Genomic DNA, 19,169 nt, shown 5'->3' with positions numbered 1-19,169 from the left:
TACTGCTCAGACCTGCTCTGTGTTTGGAAGCAATCAGGATAATTGCTTCTAACATCAGAGGCCATCAGAGTACTTCTTTTGGTTCAATGATAACCAAGGACTATGTTGAGTATCAATTAGTAGTGGTAGATATAAAAATGTTCTGTTGTGGGTTTTTTTTAATGTTTAAGGACCCTAACAGAATTGGCTGGAGCTCTGGTTGCTGGTAATGGTTGGAAAACCACACAGTGTGTGGTAGATGCCAAAGACTAGGAAAGCATTATTGCTTTGCATTTTGTCTTCAGTTTTTCAATCATTCTTAAATAAAAGAAGTGATTGATAAAATAGAGGAAAAAAGGTAGCAGACAAGAAGCTGCCCTCAGTAGGACAAAAGGAGATAGTCTGGTCTCTGGATGTATAAAACATGACATGGTAAGCAGGTAGAGAGGGAGGAAGTTTTAAGTTTTGGAGGTATCTTTCATATATCAGTAATGGTCTAAACTTGTTCAGAGTCTGAGCTGCACATGCAGTTAAATCATAAATTTCTGTAGTTATCAGCCAAGAGTAAAAGTTGAAAGTGTGTGTGCACTCCATTGCAAGTATTAGTTAGGGGTTTTGTGCTACTGTGGAGTAGCTAGAAAATAGACTTTATATCAAAAATCAAAGCACATTCAGTAACTCTCTTCAAGTTAGGTCAATTCCCGTTCTACCAGATATTAGGAGACTTCAAAAGGGCAGGAGTGAAAAGTCAGAGCAACACAGGGAACTGTGACAATATCTGCAGTTCCTGGCTGCAGGGGACAGTGACTCTGTGCACCAGATGCCCAAGTGAAGCTTGCTGTGTTCTGTACATAACAAAAAGTGAGCACTTGTAATTTTTTTCTAGTGTTTTAGATGTGAAGTGGTTGTGACCTTTACCCAGGAGTGAAATAAGACCCTAGTAATAAAATTTAGGAATTATTTAAGGCCAAGCTTTATGCCATGTGATTACTCAAATAACGTTGCCAACCCCCAGGCTCATGTAGGAGGCTTATTGGGAAAGTCTCAGAAGACCAAACTACACCCTTCACTGGGGAACATTCACAAAGGAGGACACCTTCTGAGAAGGTTTAGAGTGCAGAATAAAGGAGATAATCCAGGACATCTTGTTAGCAGCCTTGATCAGAAGGGCTGCCTTGGGCTCCCATTAAAACCTCGAGGGCCGCATAGTAGCTGCCCTGGAGCAAACCCCCTTCTCCAAGGCTGTCTCTCCACAGAGAGTGACAAATTACAGACAGAAGCAACACCTGAAATCCCTTTATTTCATAGGGGGTTATTGGTATTGTTCTCAGCACAGCCCAGAGTTTACTTTTCCAGTTATTTCTGCTTAAATTGGAGAAAGTTTTCATGAGAGCTATTCAGAGCTAAGTAAAAATGAATGCATTTTCTGTACTTCCCAAAACCTGAAGTGATGCTGATCTGTATTCTGGTTTGCTCTGTTTGCGTGACTGGAAGTACAGGGAAGCAAAATAGAACAAATATAACGTACCTAATGCTAAATGAACATTTTTCTAAGTAGACGTACAACTTACTTATGTTTGTATCATATATAATAACCTTTCCTGGATATTCTCTCTACCATGCATCATGAATTGCATTTTCTGGGAGAAGTGTTTATACAGCATTCATGTGTGTGTGTTCTTCATAAGCAGCTTTTTTTGTCTATATTGACAGGTCTCACCAACTCATAATCGTCCTGCAGGGAGTGGAGAGCAGAAACAGTCCTACACAGTTCTTTCATCACCGCCTAGAGTAGCATTTGGCTTGAGGTATGGGACCATTAGCTCCTGCTGACAGACCAGCAGCCTCAGAACCTGGAGGGCATTTAGTAAATAAGATGTCAGTGGCCAAAGAAACAGAAAAACCACACCACCAACTGTGATTGCAGTTGTCAGGGAGTTTCTTACTACACCGCTGCAGAGTAACTGTTCTGGACTTATTCCGCTTTTCATTGCCATCAAAGGTAAAGTTTTAGGGAAAAGTGAGTTGTTGCGAAATGATGAAGACAGGCTGTGAAGCAAAACCGTGGGCCTTATGCCAGGCACTTCTGGAGTTCAGATGCAGATCTAAATTGCCCTGTAAAGAGATGCTGCCCAGATTCACTGCTCGAAGCATCCTGAACTTCATTACGCAACTTTGCTTTTTTTCCCTGAAAGGCTGGGCTGTCGTGTGTGTTCATCACCATTCAGTCAGTGTGATATTTGGCTACAAGTGAATTATAAGAATCCGTACTATACAATAAATCAGATTAAAGCAAAGCTTTTTATACCTTGTCTTCCTAGACATGAGCAATGTTCACTTCCATTAAAACTAACTGATACTTGAACAGAATCTGCTTTAAAAGTGTTCAAAAAGTTATGTTAAAAAAATCAAACTGTGAAACTAAATTTCTTACAGTAAAGAAACTTAATTTCTCACAGCCCTAAAGGTGACTGTACCCTAAAACAAAACAAAAGGAAGATTTCATACTTTCCATTTTCTTCATGGCTCTCGGATCATTGTGTATGCTGCAAATCAAGCTTAGGATCTTCCTCATTCCTGGATTGTGCCTATTAATGAATGTTCAGTAGTCAAAAAATATATAGCTACACAAGAGGGGAATCACCAGGTAATTCTTACGTGTGCCATGCAGTGTGTAATACAGGTATTAAGCAATTCTGTCTGTACAGTTACTTGATTCAAAGACTCCAGGACAGTTGGCAGTGCTGTAGCGAGCACTGGGTTGCTTCTTGTAGCATTGCTCCTCAGGTTTGCTGGCTTTTGATGTGTTGAACAAAAAAAAAGTCTAATTTTAACGGTTACTCTGATCGTTTTCTAAACTTGTAAACTTCTGAGTGTGGTTATAAGATGGAAAACATAACAATCATTATAGCTTTAAGAGCAGATACTGCCTGCCTCGTCAACTTCAGGGATGACAGAGCAGGAGCGCATGTGAACGTGCTGCAGCAGAGGGCAAGGGTTAAAACTTGTTTTTAATCACAGTTGTTTCTCAGTGGATGGGCTCAGAGCTGGCAAGCCGAGGAGCTGGGAGCCTTTCCCATTTTGCACAGCTGCTACCTGCTGGCAGGCTGCTCTGCTGCCCAGAGCTATGCACAATATCTGTACCGCAGCTCTGAAGCAAAGAGGACTTACGCCTGATGTGACCTGGGTTGTACTGTAGAACAGCTGTGATTATCCATTACGTGGCTGGAGTACCATTTATCTAGGCTGGGTTTAATCTCTGGCTGAAGTCAGGGCTGCATGATCCTGGGCTCAGGCTTGGAGCAGAGGAGCAGGCTCAGCAGCTGCTGGAGAAGCCCGGTGAGAAGTTCCGGTCACTCAGATCTGTGAAGTTATAGCCCTGTGCCTCCCCGCTTCAGCAGCTCCCGGCTGACTCAGAAACAACCCAAATAAATCCCTTTGAAACACGGCGGGTTCTCTGCTTGCTACACTCTGTTGAGATAGTTGTCGTGATCGGAGGGTGATGGAGCAAAGTTATGAAAGCATCTCATTAATGAGCTTCCCTTTCTCTCTGACAGGAAGCCTAGAGGGGAGGGGAAAAAGTGTCGGAAGGTCTATGGGATGGAGAACAGAGATATGTGGTGCACTGCCTGCCGGTGGAAGAAGGCCTGCCAAAGGTTCATCGACTAAAGAGTGAAATGATGCAAAGGATTTGGGGAGGGGGGAGAACAACGAGCAGAACCAGATTGCTGCAGCTGCACTGTATCACTTCTTATTTTCCCTCCAGTGATGTGGTGTTGGGGTTTTTTCGTTGTTTGTTTGGGGTTTTTTTTGTGGGTTTTTATTTGTTTTTTAAAAAGAGCTTTGTATTTCAAAGTGAAGCACTTGTAGCCAAGGAGAAGCACTAATCAAAACCTGTGTGGAGCAATATAGAGGAAAAAAAAACAAAAACCAACAAAAAACCAAGAACATACAACAAAATTCTTTCTTACTAAGTATGGAAACCAGAGCAGCTATTAGTGTTTTCCTGTAAAAGAAAGGAAAAAGTTAATTTTTTTGCTAACTCTGTGAGCTACTTGCTCCTTAGGATCATTTTTAACCATTTCAGTCTCTGTGCTGTGAATGTCTCTATTTGCTGAAATGAACGATTTTTCTTTTCCTGAAACAAAGATCTTTTTTTGAAAACTTTCTAATAAATACTTCAGAGTTGTATAAGCTACAGTTTACTCAACAAAAGCTGTACTAAGACTGGAGACTGCTAAATAATTCTCCTAATACAAATGATCATGATTATATTATATTTTTGGAAAGGGGATGCGGGGAGGAGTTGGGCTTTTTGTTTGTTTGTTTATAGGAGAAAAGCAAAGTCTGAATTTGCAAGAAGGACAAGCAGTGCTCCTGGAAGATTTTTAAACCAGGCACAGTCCAGTGGAGTGGAACAAAGTAATTTAAGTACCAGATTGGACTTTGATCCTCTAGAGGAAGAAAAGCAGCAACAGCAAGTCACCAGCAGATATTGTCGCAAGAAGTCGGGGGAAGATGTGTGATTGAAACACGTAAGAATTAAATGGGGTCCAGTAGCTTTTCTTATCGCTCTCCTGTTTCCGAGGGAGGACAAACAGCTGGACCAGCACATCTGCTGCTGCAGGAGGCCTGTCAAGAACTGGTAAATGCAGCCACTAGGTTTATCTGTAATAACCTATTCAGGGACACGATTCAGCCCAGCAGTTCTGCTCTTGCTTCCTTTTCTCTTACTTGAGAGATTGTTGTTAAGATGATGGTTTGCTCGGCATTTTTTCCCCCTATTAAAGTTGCTAAGGTTTATTTGATGCAAAAAATCGGTAGAGAAAAGAAAATACCCCTTTTTCCACAGCATCATCTCAGAAAAAGAAGTACAACAGCAAAGGAGCAAGATATTTATGGTAAAAGTCCATTTCTTAACTCATTTTGATATACGCATTTACAAGATTCTATATTTGCAGTACTTGGATAGATTTGGGTACTTTAGTTTCTGTGTCCATTAGAAAGTATACACCAGAATCTGGCAAGCCGGTGTTCTGTCTCAACTTGTATCTGATGACCATTAATTAACGATTATTTCCATGCAAAAATGAAGACACCTTTAAAAAAGAATAAAAAAAGGAAGCAAAATGTTGCCTATTAATAGAGACACATAGAGGCCCACAAATTCCTGGATTGTATTTTTCGTAGCATTTGAAATTAGACCAGATTTATTTTTTTTTTTAATTGCCTAAGCTGGCTCATCCTCACTGAAATAGGGGGACTCTTAAGTATCTAAACTGCTTCCTAAAATCTGGTCTAAAGTTCACTTGGTAGCTTTATTAAGTATGCATTGCTGCTTATGCCAGTATAAAAGCACAAAATAACAATGCAGTTGTTTAGAATGTACATTATTAATTCAGCAAAGTAGTACTGGGAAGCAAAATTTATAATAGGAGATACCCAAGGTTATAAATCTGATTTTCTTTGAACAAGATAATTGGGCAATCACATCCCCAATTCGAGCATGCTATTTCCACAGTTGTTTGCAAATTGTGTCATTTACATGCACAAGTGGCACGATACGCTTGCGTGCATGTCATTACTTGATTTATCTCCCAATTGTGTTCTCCAAGTCATTTTAAAAAAAGACTCTAAAATCTAGTAAGACCCTGAAATATTTGCACATATGCATGCGTATGATCATTTTTATGTATGTATAGTATGATCTATTATACATATGTGTAAAATCTGAAATCAACAGGGATGAGAAATATTCTTTTCTTTATAAAACAAGACACTAAAGATCAGTGGATATGTGGAGCCACTATATTCTTTTCTCTTAGTAAAATGCAGGTCATGGGGGCTTTTTGGATGTTGTATTTTTTCAGTTTCCTTAGTTAAATACCTCACAGTAATTTCATCTTAAAACACCGAGCTTGCTGCTGGTGTATTTACTTTGGTAGAACTTAAAAAATCTGGGACTTTTCCAAGATACTCCTGCCAATTTGACCCCCATTTTTGCAAGCACTCCCAGACTAATTATAAAGTGTTCCATAGTTAATTTGACTATTGTTAGACTGACAGTATTCGCCTATATCTTTGTTGTTCCTCTCATTTTATATTATCCCTTTTTGCTTTGGAGGACTTTTTGGAAATAATGTATCAGATTGTATATTGTTTCTATAATGTCATGGCATTGTGAGCACCTTTCCTGAGGGCACTTTAAGAATTATTGTAATAAGACTATTCTTTATAAATTTCTGCACAGAAGAATGGTTTTGTTGCCAGACCAGATCACCCTCTGTTACAAATTTGATGTGGATTACGTATAGACACAAAAGCCACAAATCATCAAAACATGATAGAAAGTTGGTGTTAACAAAGCTGAGGACAGAAGATACTTGATAAATCCCGCCAGGACGCAGCTAAATTACCGGTATTTTTACACGACCTTTATTCAGCAGTTTATATTAAATCAGTTTTGCATGTTGCGGCTGTGGCATTTTGATTCACATCAGGCGCTCCTCCGGTGCCGGTGTCTGGAGCGTGGCCAGCGCCAGCGAGACGGCGCAGCCGCCGGGACCCGCAGGGAGCGCTCACCGGTGGCTTCGCGCTCGGAACTCTGATTTCTTCACCTCGCACGAGCACGTCGGTGCCGCCGAGATCCCCCTCGCCCTCCTGACACAGCCAGCAAGAACAGACGTGTCAGCAAAGCCTTCCCTGTGCTGGCAGCGCCGAGCGTAACCTGGAGTAGCCTCTTCCACTTCTCAGTCTCGTGCTCTGGTGTTGCTCTAAGCAGCGTTGCTGTCCTCATGATTTCTGCACAGACCTCTCTGAAAGAGTCAGATTTCTTTGATTTTCCAAGGCAGGGCTAACCTGAATGCTTTGATCATTTATTGTCATGGGCACATGCTATTTCCCCTCTTTTTGGTGTCTTTGTGGGAGGTAGGTCATTGTCTCTGACCTCCTGGAGAAGTCAGAAACAGCCTGAGGGCATCACGCAGTGTCTGTGTGCTGCAGGGGTTTGGACGAGGGTTCATTTATGTCAAGAGCCAGAACTTCCCCGAGATATAGAGATGGAAGGGTCTGTTTTATTGGGTTTAACCACTTATTGATGCTGGCAACAGGAATTGCCAACATCAAAGTGGAGATCAACTGTATAGATCCCAAATATTTTTCTTCACGAGTTTTCTCGCTGTAACAAAGCTATTTCCACTTGCCGGTTTACCCTATCCCTCCAAAGATCTGGAAAAGGAGATAATTTTAAAAGTGGGAAGTTCTAATGGCAATTTAAAAAATGTGGCTGTGCTCCAGCAGCTCCTGTATGAAGCTGTCGGATGTTACAGACTCAGATCATCTTAGTCATACAATGGTTTCCACCCTAAACAATGTGCCTGATTCTCTAGTGCCTTGCACAAATATAACAGGATCCTCAAGATGCAAAGTGAGCAAAAACTCTTCCATTCCAATTTGCAGGTTTACACTTAATTTTAACCAATATCAGTCATCACCTAGCAGGTAAGCAAGACCTGTAAGCCCTGCTTGTGTGAATAAGCTGAACAGAATGCCTCTCTGTTGAATTACTTCTTCCAAATTGTTAGCCTGGTCTGCACATTAGCTGTCTAATGGGCTACAGATTATCTTGCACGTGTTTGCTGTCAGTGACTCCCTTTCTTCATTACTTCTCTTCTTCATTTTTGAAGGTAACAAATAGGTATGAAACACAACAGGAGGCAAAGCTTTACCCAAAAATTCTTGTAGAACCTGCATTTAAGAACAGATTCCAGCTCCATGTGATCTCCCACATGTCATCGTCACTGACTTTCTTCTTTCATTCATTCTGATCCAGCAAGCCGGGATGGTTTTCTTTTTCTTGCTGTGGTCTGGGACCAGCTAGAGGGGCCCTGCCAAGAATTCTGGACAGTTGCTGTCGGTGTGGCAATACAAAGTGATTTCTTTCTTTCCCTCTTTGCAAATGTGTTGAAACACCATCCCAGAAACAGGACATGGAATGAGAAGCTGGCTGGCCATGTATAGAGACATAGCAGGTTGCCAGTGAGGCTTGTTGGTTCAAACTTCAGTCATCTGTTGGAGAAAGCTGTGCTGCGCCTTTTCTTAGAAGTATTTTTATAAGCAAGCATTTGTAAAGTCTCATCTTGGTCTTATATTTACACTTTATTTAATCTTCCTGTAAGCTGGTAGCACGGGACCTGGGACCAGTACAGGGTATAGGATTTAATCTGTTTGTCCAGTTTTTTTGGTAGATACCTGTGGGCTGTTGCAAAGCATCATAGTGGGGATTTTGTTTCAGCCTAAGTACAGGAGAGTTTTATGGCACCTTTAGCAAAATAATTAGTGCATTATCAGCAAAAAACTATTCAGGCTGAGAGTTTAACTAGATTCTGTACCTGCTAGATAGATGTAAGCTGCCCTTGTCTGCATCTATGTGGAGCCAGTGTACGGCTATAGATGATAGGGTCCATTTGAACTGTTTTTTCCACCTTAGACTACAGTGCTTTCACATAGACCACAATCTCACTTCTATCCATATGCAGCATTAAAGATGTGCATCTTCCACTTACAACTTTCTGAGTTTACTCTTAATATGAAAAACACTAATCGTGTACTTTGTGCTTCACGCAGACCATTTTAATAGCAACCCAGAAAAGACCCTGAAAACAGAAATTGATCTGTGTCTGATGACGTTAAGCAAAATAAAATACAGGTTGCTCCTGTGCTTGCTCATACTGACAGCAAGAATTCTTTTGGCCAGTCAGCTGGTGAAATGTGAGGGAATGGGTAAATTTAGTAACAAGCCAGTGTTCTGCTTTTTCAAACACATCTGAATACCAAGTATCGTTTCCCTTCCGTGTTTAAATCTGAATGTGAGATCTCTAATACATCCTTGAGGGAAATTAATTTAGTAGCAGGAAGACTTTATTCTTTTCTGTTTCTTCTGAATATGCACAATATTATATGAATGAGGTGGGCTTTTAAGATTAAATTAATATTCTTGATGTAATTCAGTGCTAAAAAGATGGACTCAAACACTTCCAAGTATTTGAACGTTAGTGTTTACCATCGTTACCAATCTTCGAAAGTTTGGGTTTGGCTTCAGAGTCGTTATCATAGTATGTGATACCCTACAGCAGTTGGCACATCATGTGTCATGGTCAGATAAACACAAGTTACTAAAATATTTTTTAAAAATGCCTTGGGAAGACCAAAAAAAAAAGATACAGTTAATACAAATTTCCTCAGGGAATATAAGAGGGCTGTGAAGGCAGGATGTACATTTAGTTGAATGGAAGATGGATAAGAAATAGATTTTTTTTTTCCTATTCTAGGCAAAATTGAAAGAGCAATATGTCACTACTTGAATTATTAAAATCAGAAGTAAGCACTAATTGGTGAGCATGATCTTATTTAATGCTATAGCTTGTGAAGTTCCAAATAGAGAAAAGACATGTTAGATAATATACAAATTTAGAAAATGAGCCTGAACCTTAACCTAATTATAATATACATCTATACATTTGTATAAATCTTTTCAGCATCTACTGTAAATATGAAGGCTTTCTTATATAGTTGCTTGAGCAAAGCATATTTTGTTTCTAATTGGATTTCCTCCTACCAAATTATTTCAGCAAGCAAAAAAGTGATATATTGTGTGATATCCTGGAGGTGTTGTGTACTCCACTTGGCAAAGTGCTCATTTCTACATGAAATGAAAAGAAAACGTGCCACCGCTATTTTTTCTTCATACCTGCAAAGGCATCAGCTTCAGTAAACCCAGGGTTTCATTGAACCATGTTCACTGGTATTTTGAAGGAACATATATGCAAATGCTCAAATTTCTATTTGTACGCAAATAGTTTATTTTTGGTCCATAATAGCTTTTCCTATCAGCTCTTTCTCATGTGTCCAGGGACTCCATTCTGCAAATTCCCAATTAGTTCTATTGAAGTGAATTAGAATCAAAATCTTCAATATTAGGACTTAGAAATGTAAATAGCACCTGGCATCAGTATTTTTAGTATCAGTATTTAACTGTTGTAATTAGTTCCTACAGTGATGCCCACAAATCTTTCAGGGAAGGGCTGCATGTGATCTATACATTAGCAGGTATGGCTGTGCAGAGGTAGAACTGTGGGCAGTCCAACGATAAAATGTAGGCTTAGATTCAGCAGAGCACTCAAGTATTTGTTCAGCTTCACTCACAGAGTTTGTTGATGAGACTGCCTGTGTTTCTAAAGTTAGGCGCACGTTTTTATGCTCTTCTGAAATCAGGCCTGAGCCAGAGCATATACTCTTTGACAGCTTTGTTTGAAATATGCACTTTGTAAGACAATCTATCCTCTTCTGATTTTATGCAATTTATCTTGAATTTAGAAGACCTGACAAATTTAGATTTTTTTTTTTCTTAATTATTTTTACGTTGCAAAGGGAAAGTGAGAAAGACAAGTTTAACTGTACCTTTCAGCATGCGGAACCATTACTTAGGTTTGCAAAAGGTGTCTGTTTGCCATCAAGCTCAAAGGAACTTACTCGAGCACATCAGAAAAACATGCATGTTCTATAAATTGATATAGTTCCAGTTATTCCCTGTATGCTCAACACTCCTCCAGGCAACCAGAGGCATAGGAGCTCTGAGTATGCGAGGAAATAAGTAAGTTTACCTAAAAACTTTAGGAATACTGTGCTTTTAAGCCACAAATTATATTGTCTATGTGTAACTCTTAGTGTTAAAAGAAAATAGACAGTAGCCTTAGTAACAAGGTGCAATACTTACAAAGGGCTAAATTATGGGAACAAGTGGTGTGTGTTTGTATGTTGCTGCAAAATGTGCACTCTTTTAAAATGAACTTTTATAGCACTGGGATCTCATTACCTCTCTGAAATGATAATGTTGGTATAATTTTATAACCGTTTCTTCTACATTATGAAACAAGATTTGCGATTTGCTAAGAACCAAAAAGAGCAGAGGGGAAACTGTAAATTATACAGAATAGCGGTGTGTTGTTTTATATGGCAGAAGTAACCTAAAACACCTGACAAAATCTGGATTACTGAAAGAGAAAAAAATATTGTCATTGGTTACAGAGACAGTTTAGTCCATAATTTCCAGTGATGTCATGAAAATGCCTAGTTTGGTGTTTGGAGAAAATTTTGTCTCTTGCATCTTATGACTGGGTTTTATTTGTTTGTACTCGGTGAACATATTCATGAATTCCCAATACCTGGCTTGAAATCGTATTCTTTTGAAAATAACTTTTTAAATTGAGAGATTTCTTCATTATGCTGTAGTATGAGTGAGGCTGTACAACATGATCTGCTCCAGCTTAAATGGAGAGTTCATGCAAGCAGAAGGTCATACAGAAAATGCTGAGGGTTCCTTGTTTGGTTATGAAAAGGGTTTGAACAATCAAACTAAAGTTCTGCTCACATATTTCCATGATAATTTCTTCTCTCCATCTGCACCGTGGGGTCAACAGAATACAGGTTGCCAAGTATGGTGTATCTTGCTATTTTATACTCTTTTTTTTTGCTGTTGAACAGTGACGTACATGTCATTTTCCCATCTCACTTACTGGTTTTTTCTTATGCTCAAAGTCCAGAATTAGCTGAAAGACTGAAATAATCAGGTCAGTTGAACAGAAGGCTCCTTGGTTTTTTGCCTGTCTGCCTGACTTTAAATTTGAGCTTGTCCTTTAGCCCTTTACCTAGAGCCTTTACTAGAAACATGCTTCAGGCAGTCAGGTAAAACCTGAAACAAAAAATTGGTCAGAGTTGGATAACAAGAGGAGGAAACTCTCTGTCTTGGCCCTTTTTTACTGGTGATGAGGCCGATGGCTTGAGAATAGCAAGTTACACATCACAAACCTGACGGTACTTTGTGTAAATGCTGCCTTTTTGTGTATTGTTCGACTTGTAGCCTCATCACAGTATGTGATACAGATTCTCTTTCATCTGCCAAAACACTGCGCTATTTTAAATGCATAAGGAAAAGGTTCTTCCATCCGTAACCAACACTGGGTTTATTTATTGTTCTATAATACAGTACTTAACTCTGCTCAGTAGTCTTTCTTGCCCAAATGTATCATCTTTCATTAGAAGTATCTTAAGCCAAATATGATCAGATACTGAAATTACAGCAGTTACTTAAAATTAGATTGTGTAAATAAATTGACCATAAAAGACTAGAAACTCCAATGACCTGAACAACATCAATGCAGTCTTTTGTGTTTTCCTCCCTAGTCATGCCAACAGTTCAGTGGAAATTACTTCTAATTAATCTGAGGAGGAGAGAGAAAACTGAAAGTGTTGTTCTGCAATAAGCCACTTATGAAACTTGGGTGTATTTGTCCGTAGCCCAGAGATCCAGTGCTGGATGTTCCATCTCATGTGTTTGCAATATCTAAAGCCATCAGTTACACAAGTCTCTCTTTTTTCTTTTTTAATTACAAGCCTGATAAAAAGTCTTGTTAAGGAGTTAAGAGCAGAATGCAGATAGTGTAGTAACTAGCTGATCCCCCGAAGCATTTCAGGTTTTCTCAGCAGAGCTGCAGTTATTCCCATGAATAAGTGCATTGACAAGGGCTGTTCACACAGGGCACTTGGGTTTTCCTCTGTGTGACTATTTCCACTGTAACTAGGAGCGTGAAATTGTGAATCTCCCTTTCCAAGTGCTTGAGAAGAGAATGTTGCCATTAGGCTTTGTGAGAGGGATGGATGTGAACCCAGGCACGTTGGCAGGGCTGTTGGAAGACATTGGCTCCATTTCTGTTAATACAAAGCAGCACTTTGTGTGTGTCATCTAGTGACAGATTTAAGAGCTGCTAAGCACATGGTGGTCAGCCAACGTAAGCTTGAGCCCCAGGTAAAGGAGGCTCTTTCCAACTCTTTTCCAACTCTTCCTAAGCAAGTGTTTTATGAGTAGATGTTTTATAAAGGCAGCATTGCCCCATCACTTTCTATGGGCATTTCTAACACAGCAGCAGCCACCACTGCGCTTGCAAAGAACCAGACATTGTCAGTCATGGGCTATTGGGAATGTTATTTTAGATTTAGTTCTCTACATTTGACCTAACACTGCAGTTCCACAGCACATTAAGTTGGCATAAGCTCGTGCTACTGTTGAAAGAGCTGTTCCTGCCTCCTGGCAGAGACATTTCTAGAGATAAATGTCCTGGGTTATGCTGACTTGAACCACTCCTAAAAGTGTAGGTCTGTATAAAATGCCTAAAGGCTACAGCAGTGTATGGCTTCAGGGTCTGAATCTCTGCTCTTCCTGTGGCGGGCACGATAACCCTGACATTACCCCACCCTGTCTTGGCTGGAGTCTCGTGCAGGGCCTGGACTCGCACGTACTCCTGCAGCAGCCAGCTCAAGAGAACTGGTTGCTTAGCACTGCTAGAATGCCATTAAACCAGTATTGATTCTGATAGGAAATTGAGTCTGTAGGGGGAAAAAAGAAGAGTTAGATCCATAATTCTACATACAATGAGTCTTAAGACTACCTTCTCTCAACTGTGCCATGGTTTTGCTAAGCAGATACTGCAGGAGTTAATGGACACGGAAAGGAATCTTACTGGTCCTTGGTCCTCCCCTGGCCCCAGGGTGTCCTGCAGCCAGGCTGGTGTCATTCAGGGAGTCTCAGGCCAGGTGAGGTTTATTGTGAGGTGGGGAGATGTGATTTCTGTGCGAGGCCTCTGGGCCACAGGAAACCAGCGTATACTTCTTACCCAGACATGGTAGCAAATAGGAAAGATCATCAGCTGCTTTGTTATTGCTGTTTTTCAGCCTCCTTTTTGTTTCAGCAGCAGTGTAACAGCGGAGGGAACGCCAGGGAGAAGGGAAAGGCTCACAGGGTAACTGAAGGAAGGGAACTGTCAGCATCAATTGCACTACAGTTCTTAAACCATGAAAAAAAACAATCATGTTTTCTTGTCATCTGCTTGTTTCATAAAAGAAAAGCATTTCCATCATAGAAGGGGGTGAATTTAGCACAAGTTAAGCAGCTGTAGGAAAACAAAAGCCCAATTGCCCACTTTTATGAATATGAGATTTTGAATACACTCTGCTGCACTATTTAGATCCACACATCCTTTTGTCTTGCTTCAGTCACAAAAGGGAAATATCTGCCCATGTATATTGTCCTTCCTTTATTTCCTATGAAATACTGTTTTAGACAACATGAAGTTCTTTTTTAAATTTTTTTTCTGAATTATTATTTTTAGAACCAGAGCATTTCCTCTTTCACTCAGTGTAAAATTACTGAGCTTTAATTTGCTCTGCATTGCACTTTATATATTTTTTCACTGGTTGGGCTATGTATTTTTGATATACAAAACAACAAAGGTTTTGTTAATCTAGTTTTAACTAGAAATTAACCGTGAAAGTAAGATGTTTTTATAAAAAGCCAAGTTCCATAAAATACAGCAAATAAGTGGCTTAGAGCAGAGATTTTTTTTATTTTAATGATCTGTTGAGAAATAGCTTCTGAAATTATTTACCATTTGGAAAATTCAATACAGAATGGCCAGCCTGGTTTAAGATGAAATATGAATAAGCAGGAGACAAAGTTCTAGACGTAGAGTTTGCTTATATGCAAAACCTGCGTTTGATATGGGTCTTAAAAAATTAGCCTAATCTAGTTTAAAGAAGCATATAACTGTTGAATAAGACGGTTAAAATGAAAAGAGCTCACAGAAAAGTTGAATTTGGTTTCACTCAGTCACCACAGAGATGGGTTTTCACCGCGCCGATGCCGTGTGGTGAAGCCCCTTGTCTCTGGAGGGGCCGGACTCACACAGGTACCCGACCCCCCTGGGGGTGTGTTTGGACGCTCCTGCTTTCAGCGGTAGCTCTCCAAAGCCTCAAAGACCTGCTACCAGTTTGTCAGCGGTATTTCCATTTGTTTTCTTTTGTTTTTGTTTTTTTTTCCTGTCTTCATCCTCTCCAGTTTTGGAAACCAGCATCCTAAAGACAATCACCTTGTTTCTAAACGAGCTACTGAAGAACTCATCTTCCCCCTGATTTCGGTGTTAAATGTACAGCCCTTATAGTGAGCATGTAGTTTAGCTCGAGAATTTCTAGATGCCAGTTTCAACATTTCAATTGAAGAACAGCTCCTCTACCCCAGCACAGAATCCCTTCAGATCTTGTGGAGTATATCGAAAAATAAAGACCTTTTCAATTCTGCTTTGTCCAAACTCTATTCCAAACCACACCTGGAAAAGCGGAAGTCTGCGGTGACTGGAGAGCAAAGCCCAGGGCAGTGCAGCAGGGAGGCCTCCCAGGAGCGAGTCCTGCATGATAAGTGCCTGCGTGCTCAGACCCGCACAGCCTGGACGTCCTTGACACTCTGTTGTGAAATCCCTGCAAAAGTGCTTTGTCAGCCACCTCGCAGAGTCCTCGGTTCCTTTTCAGAGAGCGAGAGCAGTGACAGGCCTGCTCTGAGGTGGCACTCCGTCCAGCAGCACAAATAACAGTTCTGTTGTCCCATTGGTTTCTGTATTTTCATGTGTGTTGAAGGAAATCTTACAAGACTTTTGCACGTAGATGACACTCCTTAGCAATCTGATTTGATCCTGCCCTCTGGGGTCAGTCTGTGGGGTGGCATGGCAGATCTAGATGAGGTACTTCCACTGCCAGTCACTTGCACGTAGCAAAACATTTTCTTACTAGAAGCAGGTGGTTTTTCTTTGCTTTTTCTTAAGATAAACACAGAACAACAAAATGCCACCATGCAGACCTTTGTTGAGCTCTCACTGTCTCCATGTAGCACCAGCAGCTGGGGAGAACTCCAGAATTCAGAGGACCTTGGCCATAACTCATCAGTCTGTTGCCACTGAAAATGTTTTAGTGCTGGATCAAAAACACTCAGACTTGGGCTCTCCGAAATTCCTCTAAGAATTTTCTTGTTATTTTAGATAAAAAAGTGTTAAAATCCTTGTGTCTGCATTGTGAGCCGAGTCTGCCTGCGGAACCAAGAGCACTTCTCATAGACTTCAGAGATGCAGGGAGTCGTTCTCAGTACAAGTCATGATGCTCCAAACATTTCAAATATTTTTCTTAAAAACATTTGTGAAATTAGCTATGTGTATATTAATGCATAAATGTCTATGAAAATAATTGAATGAAAAGACTAAGGATACTTACACTTGAAATGTTAAAGAAAGACTACTCATTTACTAATTTGCTAAGCATTAGCTCCTGAGTTTTATTAATGCACTAAACCAGGATTGGACAGAGTAACTTTTTCTAAAAGCTGGGAAGGAATATTTATTTCTCAAGTTATTCAAGTCATTCAGGTAAAATCGTTTCTTTCTGGTCACTGAGTTTTAGAAGGAGCACATCTTATCCTCTTGCACTTCTGCTATTCATTGTATGGAAAAAAATGTTATCTGCTTTTTCATTTCCCAGCAAATGATCAGTTCACTAGCTACAGGCAAAGTTTCTTAACTTACATTGCAAATTATGCTTTGATAAATATACTCTCCTCCTTGGGAATCCTGATTATCCGATTATTACATTTTTTCCTAGTTTCAAAAATGTTTTTGCGCAGTTTTCGTGGATACGGTGGAATAAAAATTACCTGGAAGAATCTCAGTCATCTAATAAGTGCATGAACCACTTTTGTTCCTAGTTAAAAATTAAGAAACATGAAGTATCATGAAAAAAGTCAATTCCTTGATGAATATTTATAGAACATCTTGATTAGTAAAAAGCAGTAAAAATCTTTGTTGAAGTTATATTTGGTAGCAAACCACTGTTTTAGTAAGTATCACAAGTGAGAAAGCCATTTTTCTTCCAAAAAAGCACAAATGGAAAACAAGACTAACATTTAAACCAAGGTTTTCTCCTTGTCTTTAAGCCCATCCTGCCCGGTACGTCGCTGTTGTATGTTCAGGGATGCTCAGGATAATAGACATTCCTCACGGGAAGCAGCTAGATTCCAAAGCGTTAACCGAAATAAAAGCAAAAGTGAGCAAACTCATAGGATTTTCTAAATACTAGCTCAGCTATTGAAAAGAAAAAAAAAAGGGGCAAAAAAGCACTACTCACTGCTGAACTAGAATTTCAGCATTTTAAAATAATCACGTTTTAATCTAGCTCATACACCATAGCAAAAAACAGATTTCTGTTGGTTTGCTCATTTGTCTTATAGGGCTTACACTTTGTTACTCAACCTTGGAGTGGGGGACGCCAATACTTAGATGACCAGAGCTGAAGTGGAATCGTGAAATCCCCAAATCTGTTTTACGTTATTACATAAACAACAGTCTTCGAATGAAAAACTACTTAAAATTATCTCAAAAAATCAAGAAGCAAAAGCAGCTACTTCCTTTTTGGGGATGACATTCAGTTACGATTAACTCACGGGCTTAACTGGGCTCCTGCATCTTGGTCAGGTCATGTCTCTTGTTGAAAGCAGATGGTGATGAGACTACATAGCAAAGAACCTTCATTTGATCTTCCTAAAGTGAATGTATGCGTACAAACTATGCATTTTCTTACTGTGTCTCAAACCAATTGAACTCCAACCTTTTCCCCTAGGTTAGGAACCCCCAGACTTCAGGAGTTTAGGTGGCATGGAGGCTCCTCAGGGGTTGTGGTCTCATGGCTGGGACATTGCTCAAAACACTCAACCCTTCATCCCAGGCATTGACTGGACCTCAGGGCTGGGGCGTGTAAGAGATGAAGGAAGGATCAGAGGTGGTTTTTAGTGTACCCTCTGTTGGAAGGGAGTAGGAAAGATGAAAAATGGATGTCTTATTCTTTTAGCTGGTGTAGTTAAATGAAGGGAAAAGGTATTGCATGCCACATTCTTACCTAATTTTTTGCTATGATATATGTCAGCCCAGTCTGGTCAATGAATGGTGTTTCTTACAGCTCATCCTACAGGAAGAAAGTAAAAAAAAAAATAGATGTATTAAGAATATCCTTGCTTGAGAGTCAAGCAAGCCTGGACTCAACAACAAAGAAAGATTTTGTTTATATGCAAACTACTCAAATATTTGATACCAGTATGAAGGCAGCAGTATTCTTATCTGTCCAGAGATGTGCACTCATCTAGGTTATGTTTAATTGAAAACTATTTTTGCAGTATGTATTTGATGGGCTAAGGCCTTTAATTTTATATTCTTTACAAGAATTAGTGTGGAAATTATATTTTCCCATTTGAACTCCCTGCCCATGCTAGTTGTCCATTTGCATAAAGAATATTTCCACTACTTCTTTGAGTTGTTATTTTTTTTAAACACTGTACTTTTAAAAAAAAAAAATGCAGTGCTCTTTGTATGTTCAATAGAAAAACATATTCCCTACCAGGGCCCCTACACCGTGACCCACAGAACCCAATGACTTGACAAGCCATACCTGAGGCCAGGTCTTCAGCGGTCACCAGCTGCCGTATCCCCCAGAGCTGGGACGGTTTCTGTCAGCAGAGGCCCTGTCCCAGGAGGGTGACGCAGAGACGGCAGCTGGAGGGATGCTCAGCCTGGCCAGGGAGGCTCTCCTCTCTGGAGCTGGCACGTGGCCCTCGCCGCGATGTGGCCCGTACCAGCGACAGAAAGACGCTGCTGCATTTCTCTGCGATCTGGAACTGTCCCTGGGGGCCGGTGGAGCTCCAGCCGCGGTCCCTCAAATCACAGCTCCGACTGCACCCGTCGGTCCTTTGCTGTCACTTACTATCACCAAGTTAACTTTTTAAAATGAGAAAGAGCTTCCAACTCTGGCACTAATGGAAATACTGAATACTTTTAATATATATATATATTTGGAAAGTATTTGAAAGAAGTGTTTTGTCTTTTTTTATACGACTTTTAGCCAAATAGAAGTATGCTGATTATTACTTCTGTGGATACCTGTCCACCTGTAAATAAACTCATATATTCAGGTACATGAACCTGAAGAAAAAAATAATAAAGACTGTTCACTGGCTATGCGCTTTGCTAGCTTTTGGTTCCTTTGTACATAAGAGGTAACTGTTTAAATGTTGGGTGGGGTTTTTTTTAATTTAATTCTTGTTCCTCTAAAGAAAGAAGAAGAAAAAAAACTTTTGACTTTGTTTTCTCTTTTCTGAGTCAATACAAAGATTTTCTAACTTTTTACTGCAGAAATGGGTAAATACCTGGTGCTATGTGAATTTGAGTCACACTGGCCATAGCAGACACACCAGTTAGAATGCACTTTTCCCGTGG

General features: G+C 40.0%; 1 protein-coding gene across 2 annotated transcripts in view; it reads left to right on the top strand.

Moving 5' to 3' along the window:
* The window catches only part of ZNF704 (zinc finger protein 704), a 90,052-nt gene extending 85,879 nt beyond the window's left edge, over nucleotides 1-4,173 (top strand). For both annotated transcript variants that reach the window (XM_065053867.1, XM_065053868.1), the window contains exons 8-9: nucleotides 1,693-1,787; nucleotides 3,537-4,173. In XM_065053867.1, the coding sequence (XP_064909939.1) occupies nucleotides 1,693-1,787; nucleotides 3,537-3,648 (207 nt within the window). In that variant the 3' untranslated portion in view covers nucleotides 3,649-4,173. The remainder of the gene's footprint in view (nucleotides 1-1,692; nucleotides 1,788-3,536) is intronic.
* The last annotated feature ends 14,996 nt before the right edge of the window (nucleotides 4,174-19,169 follow it).

Source organism: Columba livia, chromosome 2 (genome assembly GCF_036013475.1).
Source record: "Columba livia isolate bColLiv1 breed racing homer chromosome 2, bColLiv1.pat.W.v2, whole genome shotgun sequence".
In the NCBI taxonomy this organism is placed as follows: Eukaryota; Metazoa; Chordata; class Aves; order Columbiformes; family Columbidae; genus Columba; species Columba livia.
This window is presented reverse-complemented; position numbering and strand designations above follow the sequence as displayed.